The following is an 18,085-nucleotide window of genomic DNA, read 5'->3' as shown; positions in this document are numbered from 1 at the left end:
TGACAGGACGAACAAACACAACTGTGCAGAGGTATTATGGATGGGAAAAATAGTAAATGGAAACAAGATTAAGAGTCACTATCAAGATCAGGATTCCAATCTAAAAGAATAGATTGAGTTGTCTACCTTTTGGTTTTGTGATAATGAGAAAATGTTGCTGTTGGACAGGAGAACCTTGGGTCTGGGAAAAGGTCAGTTTGATCTAGTTCTTAGGATTAAGTGTTCGGTACAGCTTCCAGGGTTTATGAGCAGATCAGAGATCCTTATTTCTGGAAGTTTCTCTGATTCCTGGAAGTTTTTGTTTTGTTATTCATTCATGGGATAAGGGTGTCACTGTCTAGGCTACCATCAATTGCTCATCCTTAATGGCCCAGAGGACAGTTAAGAGTCAACCACATTGCTATGGGTCTGGAGTCACATGTAGGCCAGACCAGGTAAGGATGGCAGTTTTCTTCTCTAAAGGACATTAGTGAATCAGACGGGGTTTTCCCTGGCAAACTACATGGACTCTTTCTTGAAAATTGAATTCAAATTCTACCATTTGCCATGGCAGGATTGAAACCAAGTTCCCAGAATGTTACTTGGATCTCTCATTGATAGTTCAATGAAAATACCACGAGGCTATCTTTTACTCATTGAAAGAGAGAGAGAGAGACAGACAAAGAGAGAGAAAGAGGCAGAGACAGAGAGAAAGAGAGAGAGAGAGAGAGACAAACAGACAGACACCTCACAGCGCCTAGACCTGGGTTCAATTCGCGCCTCAGGTGACTCTGTGTGGAGTTTGCACATTCTCCCTGGGTATGCGTGGGTTTCCTCTGGGTGCTCCGGTTTCCTCCCACAATTGCCCGTAGTGTTAGATGAAGGGGTAAATATAGGGAATGGGTCTGGGTGAATTGTGCTTCGGCAGGTTGGTGTGGACTTGTTGGGCCGAAGGGCCTGTTTTCACACTGTAAGTAATCTGATCTAATCTAATCTAGATGTTTTACCTCCTGCCAGATTTTTTTAACCTTACCCCTGCCAAGTCTGTGGCAAAAGATAAACCAAAACTCCAGAGGCATTTGCTAGACAACAGCAACTTAGTTTCTAGGATTTCTCTTCAAGTTCACAATAAATCTCTCTTCAAACCAGAAAGGTCCAAACAGTTCCATTTTCAAGATGTCGCAATCTGGATGTGGGTGTGTTCCTAATAATATTCAATTAATTATAAATCATCGCAGATTGCTGTTCAATTAGCCAGTGTCTACTGTTAACTTTGCTGACACAGCATCTACTGTGTAACTGAGTTTCATAAATATATTGTGCACATTAGTTGTCCATTGACCTTTCTATAGAAAGTTAAATGAAATAAGTAACAGCATAAGTACCCTTTTAATAACATAATTATTAATAATTGCCAATTAATCTTGCTTGTCCAATACACAAACAGCTACAAGCACACAGTCTCATTCTTTCATATTCTGAATAGTTTTGAGGTGTTAAAACTATTAAATTTTATATCATGCTTCTCCATTTTATCTCTTTCGTTGCTCTTAATCCAATCTTCTCAATGCTCTCTTTATTTGCCTTCCTGTACCAGCATTTGCCTCCTCCCTCCTCCTTAGTCTTTCCTTTATTTGTTTCTTGATCTTTAAATCACATTGTTTAAGGAGATGAAGAGATAATCACGTCTCAGAAATCTGATTGTGACTTGTTTTTAAATTGAACAATTTAATAAACTTTTTACTTTCTGGAATAGCTACAAAAATTCTGGATTCCTGATGATGGGCTTATGCCCAAAATGTCGATTCTCCTGCTCCTCAGATCCTGCCTTACCTGCTGTGCTTTTTCAGCACCACATTCTTAACTCTGATCTACAGCATCTGCAGTCCTCACTTTCTACCATCAGGGCATGTCTGCCAGATTTAATTCATTTCTTCTACAAGGTGACAGAGGCAGTGGAATGAGTTCTTGTGCTGTGGATGTAGTATATTTCAGAAAGCATTTGATACAGTGCCACACACTGGTTAGTTAGTAAATTAGAAATATTTGGCTAAAAAATAGGAAATAGAGGGGAGGTAGAGATGGACATTTCTCAGACTGGAGACAAGTTGAAAGTGGTGATCCCAAAGGATTGGTGTTGGAATTTTGCTTTGGGTATGAGTATGGAGAGAACGTAGGAGATTGGCACTACGTATGCTCTGTTAATGAGTTTGGTGCATCAACAATGGATCAAACACCTCCTTCTACGCTATAACACTGCTGTGATTCTGAAATAGTGAATAGTATGACATTCAACAACCAGAAAGATGTTGAATTTGACTGTCTCTTGGAACAGGACTTTTCATCCTGATGAAACTCGCTCCTGTTAAACATGTCTTTTTCAGTAATTCCCTTAGCAGGAGGCTCAGTGGCTTTAGTAAAGCCTCAAGCAATAGATTGAAGCTTGAGGAAGATGGTTTGAGGAATAAGATGAGGGAACTTAGGGGTGGGGGCTTGTGTTTTATTTCTGGGTTGCAAGCCAAGGGGGAAGCGAATACTCCAGCTCAGTTAATTTTAACCTTTACACATTAAAAAAAAGGAAGATATTGGCTTGATTATTGGTATTTTCAAACCAACCTATTCAGAGATGGCATGATACCCTCTGGAACAGGTGAGACTTGAACACAGACCTCCTGGCTCAGGGGTAGAGCACTATCATCACATCACAGGATCTCTTGGCCACTGGCCAGAACTCCGACAGTTCTTTCTGCTGAAGACCTTTGAAGAGAAGGAGGATTGAGTTGAATGTATAATGGCCCTTTGGTCAAACTTAGCTCACACTCTGTATCAAAGAAACAATTGTTAATGTTTCAGGAGAGCGCGAGGAGGTTTGCTTCCGTTGGAGATTCTTGGCCAATCAACCTTGTCCAATTATGTAACATGACTCAGGGGGTGTAAAGTGTGGGGGCGCTATAGAAGTACCTTTACTGTCAAAAAATAGGTCAGAAACAGTATTCCACAGCAAATACTTAAAGTCATCTTTATTTTAAAGACTGAAAATGAAGGCCTTTTCTAAAATCAAAACATAAGGTTTCCCTTTAGGATTTCATCTATGGGGTAGATCTGAAAGAAAGTTTACTTGTTAATGCAAGTGAACACAGCCATGCTAGTCTGAAAATGCCTGCTCTCCCATCTGATCTTAGTAGCTAAGCAGACTCAGGCCTGGATAGGAGACTGCTTGGGAACACCAGGTGCACCTTTTATTACAAAATTATGAGGAGCATGGATAGGTTAAATAGACAAAGTCTTTTTCCCTGGGGTGGGGGCATCCAGAAGTAGAGGGCATAGGTTTAGGATGAGAGGGGAAAGATATAAAAGAGACCTAAGGGGCAACTTTTTCACACAGAGGGTGGTATGTGTATGGAATGAGCTGCCAGAGGAAGTGGTGGAGGCTGGTACAATTGCAACACTTAAGAGGCATTTGGATGGTAAATGTATACGAAGGGTTTGGATGGATATGGGCCGGGTGCTGGCAGGTGGGATTAGGTTGGGTTGGGATATCTGGTCGGCATGGACGGGTTGGACCAAAGGGTCTGTTTCCATGCTGTACATCTCTATGACTCTATGACTTGATGCAATCTATATTTACTGCTGTTACAACCTTGAGCAGATCCATCTATCTTGTTATGCATAGTAACTTCCATTGTTTGTGCACTGGCTGGTCAATTTGTAGATCTCTGTCGGAATTTAGAGCTCTGAGCTATATGGAATAAAGTCTAAGTAATTAGTTCACTTTTTCCCTGTTGAATGCGCCTTTGTTAGTAGCCACTTAAGAACTGAACATCCATCTAATTAAATCCTGCGGTCCCAACTGGTTTGATATTGTTTGACAGATGTACAAATTATCAGATGTACAGCTGATAATTTTTCAACCTTTCATCTGATTTCTAATTTCCAGGCACTTTTGTCTGCAAGATGGTTCCTTTTGTTCAGACTACAGCTGTGGTGAGCTGTGTCCTAACAATGACGTGTATAGCAGTGGAGCGATATGAAGGAATAGTGCACCCACTGAGAAGGCATTACCTGAACACAAGGGCACGCAAAATGCTCGGTAGGTCTTCTGTACATCCTAATTATGCAGAAGATGATAATGTGGTGATACTGTCATTGGAAGAGTGATTAGCCTCTGGGGCTGGGGTTCAAATCCCATTACGGTTACCCTGTAGAACTTAAATTCAACTACAGTGAAATCACAATAAGTCAATCTCAGTTAACCTGAAGGGCCAGTTGTAGAGAAGTTATGTCTGGCTGGATAGGATTTATAATGGAAGTTTGCTGGTGGTAAGCTAAAGATCTGAACTGATAAATTCTGATTAACCAAGTTCTTGCACACTCAGTGCAATCACTCCCTCTAAGGTGCACTACACCAATGTTCTTTGCATGACGATTGGCGTGTCAGTATGCCAACTGCCGACCAAGTATTCTCGAAAGCTGGTCAGAAGATTGGAAGCAATGTTGGTGCCAGCCGATTGTCGCAGAGTTAGGCTTTGCTAACCAACCAAATCTGTAAGAATACCAAAGCCATTGAGACAATGAAAAGTGTTGTGCTGTCAATTGGAGGCAATGGACTGAACTTTTTTTTTGGCAAAGTATTGTATTTGTTGAGATTCACGGGGCAGCACGGTGGCTCAATGGTTAACACTGCTGCCTCACAGCGCCAGGGACCCAGGTTCAATTCCCGCCTTGGGCAACTGCCTGTGTGGAGTTTGCACATTCTCCCCGTGTCTGCGTGGGTTTCCTCCGGGTGCTCCAGTTTCCTCCCACACTCCAAAGATGTGCAGGTTAGGTGAATTGGCCATGCTAAATTGCCCGTAGTGTTAGGTACATTAGGGGAATGGGTCAGGGTGGGTTGCTCTTCGGAGGGTCGGTGTGGACTTGTTGGCCCAAGGGCCTGTTTCCATACTGTTGGTAATCTCATCTAACCATAAAAGTGCAGGGCAATGACCATCAACAACAGTTTACTGTGGCCAATGTTGAATTTTCTCATGCCATTTTCTCTTCAGCTCGCTCATTATATAACTGTCCTCTTGCAATCGTGTGGCAGGAGTGCTAACCACTGCCAGGAGCTGGTGAGGTTCTTGTTGGTGAAGCCACATTGAAACAGCAGGTCACAGAATCCCCTCAGTGTGGGAGCAGGCCATTTGGCCCTTTGAATCCACACCAACCTCCCAAGAGCACTCCACCCAGACCCACCTGACCATCCTGGTAACCCTAAAATCCAAGTAAGCTCCACATCTTTGGACTGTTGGAGGAAACCAGAGCAATCGGAGGAAACCCACACAGACACAGGGAGAATGTGCAAATTCCATACAGACAGTTGTCCAAGGGTGGAATAGAACTCGGGTCACTATTGCTGTGAGTCAGTAGCGCTAACCACTGAGCTACAGTACTGCCCACGGGAACAGCATGTCTCACTGTGATGCTTGATCCATTATCATTGAGGACATGACCTAGAAGGGAAACTTGCACTCTGTATTTTAGACAGGGTCTTGGAGGCACTGTTGGAGAGGCAAGCTGGAGACTAGCAGACTGGGAAACCACTCCACTAATCCCCAGGCAGCTCCTTCCCAGACAGCACCCCTACCTCTCAGACCAAGCAAAATGTCCAGCAATGCCAGGAAGAAGGTCACTGCAATGCTACCATCTTCTTCCCACTACTTTCTTGTCATTTTAACCCTGCCACTGCACAGTAAGGTCACTGAAGTGATGTACAGAGGTCAGCAAGGTGGACCTTGTACAATGTGAGTTCCCTGATTGGGGCTGTTAGCCTAGGCCAATCGGGGAGGCCTCGCTGACAGATATAAACAGGACTGTCAGTGGTTCTGCTCACTGTAGGAGCCGGCTCTGTGCTGGCTAGGTCAGTGTCATGTACTGTGCACATGTAAAAGTAAAGGGTGACTTAGTGATGGGATACTGGGCCTGCACGGAGTTATGTCAATCACCAAGCTACTGGTCCACAATTCCCACTATTTCCTGCAGCATCTCCACTCAATGGCCCCCAGAAAGTTCATCCTCCAAGTACCGAGCCTTCTTGCCCTCAGTGTTTCTACTGGGGATACCTCACCATATCTACTACTCCTCCATCTCCACTAACAACTTTTCTAACCACTTCCATCTCACTCAGTCCCTCTTTTTGGCACATTGTAGGTAAAACCTATACTAGGGAGGTGTTGGCATAGTGCCAATGTCACTGGATTGCAATCCAGTGGGCCAAGTGGGGGATTAAAAGCTAATCTAATGGTGACCATGTAATCACTCTTGATTATCAGTAAAAACCCATCTGGTTCACTGAAGTACTTTAAAGAAGGAAATCTGCTGTTTTAAACCTGGTCTGGCCTACATGTGACTCCAGATCTCACCAATGTGGTTGACCTTGAACTGCCCTCTGAAATGACCTATAAAGCCATTCAATTCAAGAGCGATTGGGAATGGGCAACAATTATCAGACTTTGCAGTGATGCCCAAAACTGAGCTGAGATGGCAAAGCTGGGTGGTAGGAGGTTGGCAGTGGACACTATCAGGCGAGTGGGCAGAGTGCTCATGTGGAGATGCTCTATGTCCAGCCAGCCCAGTGTACTCATATTTCCACTCCTATTGCACATTGATGATCTCAACTCTGTTAAGCAGATATTAGCAGTACCCACACAACTCAGGCCAGCTCTTCCTGCATCGGAGGAGAAAACCAGCTCAGAGACTTTCCATCTCAATCTATCTGAGCGGACTGTCAGAGATCAGAAGCATAGAATCCCTACGGTGCAGAAACAGGCCATTTAGCTCATCGTGTCTGCACTGACTCTTCAAAGAGCATCCCACCCGCACCCAGTCCCTGTCACCCTGCATAACCCATGGCCAATCCACCTAACCTGCACATCACAGAAAGTAACCAGAGCCCCTGGAGGAAACCCATGCAGACATGGGGAGAATATGCAAACTCCACACAGACAATCCTCCAAGTCTGGAATTGGGTCTGGGCCCCTGATACTATGAGGCAGCAGTGCTAATCATTGAGCCACCCATAAATACAATCAGTTATGACTCTAATCGGTGATTAAGCTTTTAACATGACTGAGCAATGTAAGGCTGTATCTTACCATCGGCCTCAGCCAATTGGAGGCATTTGTTACACAGGAACACTGGCCCTCAGATTGCTTATGCCTTTAGCTTGCGTCAGTGTCACCGCAGGAAGACACTCTGAGACTGAGCTCCATTTTCTAACCTGTTCAGAGATGTTTTGACACACTTCTGGAGCAGATGGGATATGAACCCAGCTCAGAGCTGGGGATTCTACCATTACACCGCAAGTGTCCTCCCAATTATGAGGCAACAACTCACCTCCAGGCAGAAGATGATTCATAGTGTTGTGTAAAAGTTTTGTGGAAGGCGCAGAAACAGCAGGCAGGTTTGGCGGAGACTAGAGGTTGGTGTGAGGGACCAATTTTTAAAAATTCCATGTGATGGAAGTAGGACTGCTATATAGCTGAGATACCACGTGTGTTTTGCCACTTGGACAAATCAAGGGATGCACATTTAGATTGTGTCAGGCAATGTCACTGTTAGCACAATGAGATGGATACATAATCAATTTGAGTAGCTTTAGGTGTCCTTGAATTTAAGGAGGACCACCCGGAAACAGCTCTCTACTTCAAACAGTTGCAGTTTGTTACAAATTTCAAAATGCAAGAGCCCGCAGTCTGAAAACATTCTCTCTTTCGGTGTGAGTGAAATGGGAAAAAGAAGAAATAGAGATTGGGGAGCTGACAGAATTGAGACGTGATTCAGGTACGAGATCAGGGAAAAGGCCATCATAAGCGGATTTGGGCTTAATGTCTAAAATTCCTTACTTTTTTAGCGCTTTTATGGCCAATTGCTCCCAGTTTGTGTTGAAATTAGGGATAAGCAACCAGAACCGCGACCATGCAGTTTCGATAAATTGTAGTCCCAATTCTCAGACTATTGGTATATATGAGCATGGGCCTAGGAATTAGGCCTAGGAAACTATGTAGGAGGAGAAAGTGAGGACTGCAGATGCTGGAGATCAGAGCTGAAAATGTGTTGCTGGAAAAGCGCAGCAGGTCAGGCAGCATCCAAGGAACAGGAGATAAGAAGGGCTTATGCCCGAAACGTCGATTCTCCTGTTACTTGGATGCTGCCTGATCTGCTGCGCTTTTTCAGCAACACATTTTCAGCTAGGAAACTACGTATCACAGTAAAAACAGCATAACTAAATGCTCCGTCTATGCCATCCTCCAGTGATTACATATGTTTTGTTTTCATAATTTGACTGGAAATGAGTTCAGGATGAACAGTGCTAACATACTTTTCATTGCCAGGATTCGCATGGGCAGTGGCTGTAATTGTTGGATCTCCTATGTTGTACGTTCAACAACTTGAGGCAAGTTCTCTCATTTACTTTATATTAATGCATTATTCAAAATAAAACATTCTGGATTCATTTATTCAATTTAAAATACAAATAATGAGATGCAATCTTCTCAAAACTCACAAATATGAGAGCCTGGTGCTTAAAAGCAGTACTTCCCAGTGACTCATGAGGAGAAGTGTTTTAAGACTCTTACTTTACCAAACAAGATTAATCAACATTAATTGAACATTAATTTTGCACACAAACTAAATCAAACTAAAGGAAAAGTACTTTCACATGAGCAAATTAATGCAACTTTCAAATGTCTTTCAAATCCAATTGCTATGCTCCATTCTTCTCTGTGAGACATGAAATATTACCGAAACAGTTCCAAACAACTATAATATACAGCTCTGAAGCAGACTCACCTCCCCCCATCATAGCAGGAGAAAAAAAAAATTCATTCAGGCCAACTTATCAAGATCCAGTTTTCACCTTTGTAGATGAATATGTCTTGTTTCATAAATGCCAAGAGACTCTTCTGTTTGGTTTTTTTTTCAACAGAAAATTAACTCTTGTTAGCATTGTGGCTCGTTGTTAGCCAAAGCAATTTTCTCTGCTGTCATTCCGATTTGCGAGTCTGTGTAACACGATGGTTAGCACTGCTCCCTCAGTGCCAGGGACCTGGGTTTGAATTGAGCCTCAGGCGATTGTCTGTCTGTCTGAAATGTGCATGTTCTCCCTGTGTCGGCATAAGTTTCATTTGGGTGCTCCGGTTTCCTCCCACATCCAAAGACGAGCAGGTTAGGTGGATTGGCCATGAGAAAAAAATGCCCTGCCGTGTTTATAGATGTGTGGGTTAGCCATGGCATGTGGGGTTATGGGGAGTGAATGCTGTTCAGAGGATCAGTGCAGACTCAATGGGCTGATTTGCCTCCTCCCGTACTCCAGGGATATTACAAGAATTTTAAGACTATCGCTTGCCATTTTTTTGACATTTCAATAGTTTCTTCTGTTTGGCATCTAGATCACATGGGCATGAATTCAACTTGATCCTTCCCTTTCAGAATATTCTACAGAATGTTTTGACAAGATCAAGAAGATCTATAGTACAGCAGAAATGTCCGTTGGCCAATCTGTTGGTCATTTCACTTTAAGATCGAGGAGACATTAACCTTTGTGACATATATATATATATATATATATATATATGTGTGTGCGTATATATACATAAAAATGGGTTGCTCAGTTAATGGCCAGGTTTTGTATTTTTAAAGCACGTTTAGGCTTGTTAAAACATCTGCAGGGGTCTCACAAAAACATAATCAAAAACAATTTGGCGCGGAGCTACAAAAAAATCTCTCCACCCCCAAGACTCCCAGCCTCATTCCTGATGAAGGGCTTTTGCCTGAAACATTGATTTTCCTGCTCCCGGATGCTGCCTGACCTGCCTTGCTTTTCCAGCACCACATTCTTGACTCTAATCTCCAGCATCTGCAGTCCTCACTTTTGCCTACTGAAAGAGACATCAGGGCACGTGAGAGAAGTCTTGGTCAAAGAGGTCAGTTTTAGGGATAGACGTAAAGGAGGGGGAGAGACATAACGAGCGAGAAAGGTTTACGGAATCTTCAGAGCTTAAGGTCCATGCAGCTGATAACATGTGGAGCAGTTACGATGGGAGATGCACTGGATGACGAAATGAAGATGTGCAGATATCACAGAAAGTTAGAGCCTAAAGGAAGTTATAGAGATGAACAGAAGAGATTAACTTTTCCTTGAGCATGAGGTGCACAATTTCTTCCCTTTCTGCTCCAACATTTATCTCCATTCACTCCTTGGTTTCACCATCAGACAACAACATTGTATATGCTGAATACTTCAGTATCATCTCTTGATCCATCCACTGAATCTAATTTGTCACACTACTCATACAGCCTCTGATAATGGATGATCAGAAAATTACTTTGACTAATTTTAGAGAAGCCATGCCTTTAGACCGCAGCCACAAACTGTTGTCTAACCGCTGACTCCATCTCACTGGTCTGAGGTTAAACTAACCCACCTGTAACATTGGTGTCACATTTGTTCTGATCATCCAGTTCCAATCACACATCTGCCCCATTACTAAGAGGGTACATCTCCCCCTTGTGACAGTGCCAGCTCACCCCACCTGGTGACTCTCTGTTCTTTAAGTTTCTAACATGTCTGTCTGTTTAGTTCCCATTTAAACAGGCAATGAACTCTCATGATCATCCAGCTTTGTTGTGAACACAAAATAATTCTTCCCAACTCCAGAAACTTCAACCATACTTTTTCTTACTTTAGACTTGAAGATCCCAATATTTTCCTGGGTGGGCTCCTACCTCCATCCTTCATAAACTTGAGTTCATCTCAAGGCCCTTGGTCTGTATTTGAACTCCCATTCATTCCTGCGCTTATGGACTCAATTTTGAAAGTTCTCATCTCTTTTTTACACCAAAAGCCTCAAGAGCTGTTCCTCTCCCTCACTCATAGATTCTTATCTCCAGTCCTACATCTTTCCAAAATCTCTGAATGCTTCAAGTTCTGATTTTGACCCCTTTCCCAGTGGTGGCTATGTTTTGTGTTGCCAAAGCCCTAAGCTCTAAAATTTCCTCATTATACCTTTCCACATCTCTCTCTATACTTTGAGTCTCCCCCTTCAGCCTTTGACCTTTACCTCTGAGAATGTGAGGGCAGTAGTCCCAATCTCTTGGAAGTTACCTTCCAAGTTACTCACCATTCTGACCTTGAAACGTGCTTTTAATTCTTTCACAGGATACAATGTCGCTGTCTGGGCCAGCATTTACTACCTATCCCTATTGTCCTTGGGAAGGTGGTGGTGAACAGCACTCCCAGTTCTGTACATAGATCTGCAATGTTGTTACAGAGAGGATTTCAACCAAACTCTATCAACAAACACATCGAGTTAGACCCCATCTACCACCCCCTGAGAAAAGGAACAGGAAGTGAAATCACCACAGGAAATAACATCATCACAGGAAATGACATCACCAACCCAAGAAACCCAAAGATATAAACAGAAAGCAGGAACTTTCAGCAGTGCTCTGCCTGAGGCCCACTGAAGATGTTACCTAGTAGTGTGATGAAATGTCTGGAAATAAACCTTCCAGCTCAGTGAGCAAACCTACATCTGAAAGGGTTTCATGGTTTTGATCCATTGACAGAGAATGAGCAGGAATATAATTCCAAAGCAGGATAGTGACTGGCTTAGAGGACAACTTGCAAGCACAGGTGTTCCCATGTATCTGCTGCCCTTGTCATCATAGAATCCCTACAGCATGGAGGCACATTTGTCCTGATCACACAGTTCTGATCACACATCTGCCCCATTGAGTCCACACCCACCCTTCAGAAGAGTACCCCACACAGACCCACCCCAAACCTGAAACCCTGCATGGTTAATCCATCTAATCTGCACATTCCTGAACACTATGGGTCATTTGTCATGGTCAATCCACCTCACCTGCACATCTTTCAACTGTGGGAGGAAACTGGATGACACAGAGGAAACCCACACAGACATAGGGGCAACATCTGTGCAAACTCCACACTGACAGGTGGACTCGAACCAGGGTCCCTGCCGCTGTGAGGCAGTGGTGCTAATGGCTGAGCCATCGTGCTGCTCTAAATTGACTCCATCCAGGTCGGTCCTTCTAGGTGGTAGAGGTCATGGTTTAGATGGTGCTATCAGACCAGCTCTGGTGAATTGCTGCAGTGCAACTTGTATGTAGTTCACGTTGATTCTTCATTTTTGTACGGAGATATGGCTAGTGTTGTCTACCTGCACTTCACTTGAACTGCTGTAGAGTAAACCATCCTGCCTTGAGTTACATATACACAGATCATATAAGGATGTCAGATTTCCTTCCCTAAAGGAGATTAGTGAAGCAGATAGACTTGATAGTGGATACGGTCTTTATTATGCTTTATTTGTGGATTTTATTGAACCCAAATTTCAACCATCTGTCATGGTGAGGTTCCAACCCATGCCCCAGACCATGAGGTCTATGTTATTCACAGAGTGACATTCTCAATACAGCGCTACCCACTTCCCTGATTGGAAGGGGGTGGAGAACACTACTCCTTCACTGTTGCCAGGTCAAATTGCTGGCCCTCTCTCCCTCTCTAACAGCCCTGTGTATTTACTGACACCAGATGGACAGCAGTGGTCTGAGACATGAATAGAAATGAGAAGTAAGCTGGTGGCAAAAGGGAGCTCACTAGTGCAACTAGGGATGAGCAACACATCCTGCCCTTGCCCATCACCCAAGAATGACTGTACAGAGAAAAACTATTGCTTTCTGTTATCGACCGTAGTATTGGCTTATGTGGTTCAGTGTCAAATATTGCTTAACAAAGACCTTGAGGCACTTCTATTATGAATTCAGTTATATTTATTTTAAATCTGAGGCATTTCCCAAATGAGGAGACAATACAGGTCAGAAAGCACGTGTCTACGAGTTAGTGTAATGGTTAGGTAACTGGCAAAATTCACAACACCAGTCTCACTGCTGTAAAATCTGAGCTGAAATAAAATTATTGCCTCACTTGCTGTGCAAATAGCAATGTTTTGGTAAGATATGTTTAAGTCGTTAATTAGCTTATTCAGCAAAAGGCAGCCGCTTTAAAAAATAACAGGCAGTCCTTTTTATTCACAGGTGAAGTATGATTTTCTCTATGAACGTCAGTACGTTTCCTGCCTCGAGTGCTGGAAATCTGCTTCACTCCGAAAAGCCTACGCTGTTTTCATTCTGGTGGCGCTGTTCCTGCTGCCCCAGTTGGTAATGCTGCTACTTTACAGCAGAATTGTTTTTGAGCTCTGGATCAAGAAACGTGTGGGGGATAACTCCTTTCTCAATGCCCTGAACCAAAGGGAAACGTCCAAGATTGCAAGGTAAGCACTTTAAATGCACACTATATTCAGAACAAAACAAAAGAATTGAATTTAGAATTAGGTTTATTGTCATGTGTAGTCAGGTTACAAAAGTACAAGAATACAGTGAAAAATGTACAATATCGCCAACACATCGCGCCATCTCGTACAAAGTGTACAGGTACAAATCCTAGGTACAAAAGTGTAGAGAAAGTTAAGAAGAATGTTGCCCCACCTTACAGATATGCAAAACATAAGTGCAAGTTAGGAAAATAATAAGTAAAGCTCAAAAGATAGATATTATAGTTTTTCTATAAGAGATTCCATATGATCTGACTGAGCGCCACTGGTTCTCAACCAGTAACTATCTTCATTCTAGACACTGGCCGTCCCCATTCTGGTCCAGACCATTGGCCACAGTCCCCTCTCCAGGCCACTGGCTGTCCCCACTCCATTCCGGTCCACTAGCCACCCCCACTCTGCTCCAGGCCACTGGCTGTCCCCACTCCATTCCGGTCCACTAGCCACCCCCACTCTGCTCCAGGCCACTGGCTGTCCCCACTCCAGTCCGGTCCACTAGCCACCCCCACTCTGCTCCAGGCTGCTGGCTGCAATCCCACTCCAGGCACTGACCACCCCGGCATTGCTCTGGGACACTGGCAGAAGAGAAAAAGACAGAAGAGAAAGATTGGCAGGGCAAATAGGGCCTAATGGGCATACTGCTCAAGCGACAGCGGCAGTCACAAGGAGATCAAAACTGGGAACTAAATCTTCAGGTGTTTTTTTAAAAGGACAGGCAGATTAGAAAGTCTCATGAGATAACGTTGTTGGTACAGGATGGAATTAGTACAAGAGCTGATTATGTAGAATCCATATGGATGGAGATAAGAAATGAAAAGGGCATGAAGATACTGTCAGAGTTTAAAGGATCCCTAACAGTAGCAATGTAATGGATTGGAGAATAAATCAGGAGATAATAAGTGAATATAAAAAAAAAACATTAGTCACGGGTGATTTTAGTCTTCATGTAGATTGAGTTTGTCTGTTGGCAGAGGAAGTCATGATGAATAATTCAGAGTTTAAAAAGGACAGTTTCCTAGAATAATATGTTGTGGACCCAACTATGGATCAGACTGCTTTGGATCTGGTGATGTGTATAGAGGCAGTTTTAATACATGATCACAGAGTAAAAGATCCCCAAGAAAACAGTGACCATCACATGGTAGAATTTAGCATTCAGTTTGATGGTGAGGAACTAAAATTGGAAACAACTGTACTAAACCTAAATAAGGTTTAATCATAAATGAGAGAGGGCAGAGTTGACTGTAGTCGACAGGGAAAGAAGTTTCGGAGAAAAGATGATTGACAATAGTCATTTAAGAAAATAGTTCATGACAAACAAGCCCCTGAAGAAAGGCTTATGCCCGAAATGTCGATTCTCCTGCTCCTTGGATGCTGCGCTTTTCCAGCAACACATTTTTCAGCTCTGATCTTTAGCATCTGCAGTCCTCACTTTCTCCTAAACAACAATGTTATGCCCCAGTAAGGAAGGATTCTATTGACGAGAAAAACCAACCATGGCCAATCAACAATGTTGAGAAATGGGGCAAAGATTAGTGATTAACCAGAGAATTGGGAGCACTCTAAAAACCATTAAAATATAACCAAACAACAATAAAGAGGGAGAAAATAAGCTATGTGTGTAAACCAGCAAGTAATATCAAAACAGTCAGCAAGAGCTTATTTAAATATATGAAAAGGAAGAGAGTGGTGAAAGTAAGCATAAAGCCCTTTAGAGAAGGAGGCTGGGGCATTAATAATGAGGAACTGGGAAATGGTAGAGAAATTGAATAAAAACCATGCATTAGTCTCCAAAAGAACACTAATAGCAAAATCGAGTGATGAGAATAGGGGAGGAAATAAATACAACAGCTATCACTAGAGAAACATTACTAGGGAAGCGAATGGGGTTAAACACCTTGGGCCTGATGGATTGTGTCCTAGGATTTTAAAGGATGGAGCTCCAGAGATGTAATGGTACTAAACTTCCAGAAATGATTAAATCGAGGAAATATCTCGACTTCCGAATTGAGTGAGCCAGGAAGTGAAAGCTTTTGTTTACCCCAATAACACTTGTATCCAACTGGGGTTCAGCTGTCAGACCAGGAATGTTCCTGTGATGTTCCTGATGACCTGTGTAGCAGTAATCATAAATCACATTGCTAATAAAGACGGGTTTGAATTACTTTTTGGAATACATTTACCCAATATTGCTAAATTCAGAAAAAATATTTGTGATAGCTTCTCATTAAAGATGAAATCGGTTGAAAATATCACAAAATGATCTAGGACTATGAATCTATCTGACTACCTAAAGGCTATGTTATCTAAACGTTGACAACAAAAAGTATAAATTGCTGGGTAATGTCTGCAGGTCTGGCAGATCTGTGGAATGAAATCAAAGTTAATGTTTCAGGTCCACTGACCTTTCTTCAGATCAAAACTTTGACTTAGTTAGATAGAAATAGGTAGAAATACAATACTGAAAATTTTGCTGGAAAAGCGCAGCAGGTCAGGCAGCATTCAAGGAACAGGAACAGGAGCAGGGCTGAAGAAGAGCTTAGGCCCGAAACGTCGAAACTCCTGTTCGTTGGATGCTGCCTGACGTGCTGCGCTTTTCCAGCAACACATTTTCAGCTCTGATCTCCAGCATCTGCATACCTCACTTTCTCCTCGAAGAAATACAATACTATAGTGAGTAAATGTACTACAGCATGTATTCTGCCACCAAGTTGCTCTTTATTACATCTCGTTCGTATATGGGCTCTGACCTAGAATCAAGAGACTTTCTGAATCTCTTGTTTATTTTTTTGTGTGTGGAGGTGTGGGACACAGTGAAAGACACAAGGTGTATAAATCTTTATTCGATTTCCATCACCAGGAACAAAGCAAATACCCAAGTGGCCAGTGACAAGCAGTGTCCTTCTTAGAGGGCAATGCTGCATGCTCAAACAGTGAAGGGGAGGGCAGGGCTTAAATCAAAATAGAGTTGGAGGGGGAAATAATACACTCCATTCTCTGCGGTGCCCACCCCTCCCTGAAAGCTCAAGCGTGTTGGTGGACACCGCATGCTCCTTCTCCAGAGAAACCCAGGCTCTGAATCTCCTGTTTAATTTTTTTTATTACCCCTGCACTACTGCCTAACTGTGGTAGTGCTTATTTTTCCCCAGCACCCATGGTGTGTGTGTGCAGGTGTGAGACACAGTGAGAGACACAAAGTGCACAAATCTTTATTCAATTTCCACCACCAGGAAGATAGGAAGACACACGAGTGGCCAATGACAAGCAGTGCCCTTCACAAAAGGGCAATGCTGTGTGATCATAACAGTGAAGGAGAGGGCAGGGATTAAATCAAAATAGAGTTGGAGGGGGAAATAATATATTCCATTCTCTGCGGCGCCCACCTCTCCCTGAACAACTCTCGGGTGTTGGTGGACACCACATGCTCCTTCTCCAGAGACACCCAGGTTCTGAATCTCCTGCTTATTTATTTACCTTTTTTCTTTTTTTTCTTTTACCCTCATCTTTTTATTTAATTTCCTGTTTAAATTTTTTCTTTGTTTTTCTTTTTTTTAAACCCCCACACTACCACCTAACTGCAGTAGTGCTTATTTTTCCCCAGTACCCATGGTGTGTGTGTGTGTGTAGGTGAGAGACACAAAGTGCACGAATCTTTATTCAATTTCCACCACCAGGGAGATAGAAAAACACCCGGGTGGCCAGTGACAAGCAGTGCCCTTCACATCAAAGGGCAATGAGATCCACCTGGTTCCAATCACTACAGTAAGCTGTCAGGGTTTGGGAATTAGAGATCAGATCAGGCTGATCAAACTCTTACACTCAGTGATTTGCGTTAGGACAGCTTAACCCAACTGATGATAACAATGATAAAAAGACAAAATTGCTTAGACTTAGCAACCATGAACCATTGTCCTTTGAGAAGCTGAAAGATGGAGGCAGAAAATCCACAGAGCCGATATTCTTTGAAGTTAAACTTCAGCCCTTTAACAACATCGTGACGATAGTGTAGATGCAGTTACTTCCTGCATTTTGCTGAATTGTTGTATTTACCACGATTGGGTGGGGCCTATTTCCTTGTACTTACCAGGAGGCAAATTTGTTGATAATTTTATAGCAGTAAGTAGATCATATCTTAACTTTAATATGTTGATTATCTTTAATTATTTATTTTTTTCACAGTAAAATATAGCATATGCAGTAGATATAAGTCAGAATATATTAAATGTTTCTTTGATAATATATCAATAGATCCTGTCATCAAGGACTAATATTATCTGATATTCTTCTACAGAAAGAAGAAGCGTGCTGTTGTTATAATGATAACTGTTGTTGTGCTCTTCACCATATGTTGGGCCCCATTCCATGTGGTGTATATCCTGTTTGAATTCAGTAAGTGACTCTTTCGCTCCCATTTCACTAGCTATTTCAGCAGCAGGAGTCGATAGAGCATGAGCCAGTGGGCAGCTGGGAAGGTAAATTAGAATATTAAACGTTTACCTTGTGAATCAGTAGCTTCCATTACAGCAGCGGGAGTCGAGAAAGCACGAGCTAGGAGGGAGCCAGGAAGGTAATTTAGAATATTAAATAGTTACCTCATGAATCAGTGAAGCGAAGGCTGAATCAGGAGTGGAAGTGGACATGGGGACTGCTGGGTAAATGAACTAATATAGTGGCTAAGCCCGAAACACTACAGATGTAGTGTCTCCCAC

The 18,085-nt window shown here is 42.8% G+C and overlaps 1 protein-coding gene across 1 annotated transcript in view; it reads left to right on the top strand.

Moving 5' to 3' along the window:
• The window catches only part of LOC132834949 (pyroglutamylated RF-amide peptide receptor-like), a 59,454-nt gene that overhangs the window by 35,242 nt on the left and 6,127 nt on the right, over positions 1–18,085 (top strand). The window contains exons 2-5 of the mRNA XM_060854118.1: positions 3,917–4,069; positions 8,349–8,410; positions 13,081–13,316; positions 17,668–17,765. Coding sequence (XP_060710101.1) covers positions 3,917–4,069; positions 8,349–8,410; positions 13,081–13,316; positions 17,668–17,765 — 549 coding nt within the window. The remainder of the gene's footprint in view (positions 1–3,916; positions 4,070–8,348; positions 8,411–13,080; positions 13,317–17,667; positions 17,766–18,085) is intronic.

This window comes from Hemiscyllium ocellatum, chromosome 43 (genome assembly GCF_020745735.1).
Source record: "Hemiscyllium ocellatum isolate sHemOce1 chromosome 43, sHemOce1.pat.X.cur, whole genome shotgun sequence".
Taxonomy (NCBI): domain Eukaryota; kingdom Metazoa; phylum Chordata; class Chondrichthyes; order Orectolobiformes; family Hemiscylliidae; genus Hemiscyllium; species Hemiscyllium ocellatum.
This window is presented reverse-complemented; position numbering and strand designations above follow the sequence as displayed.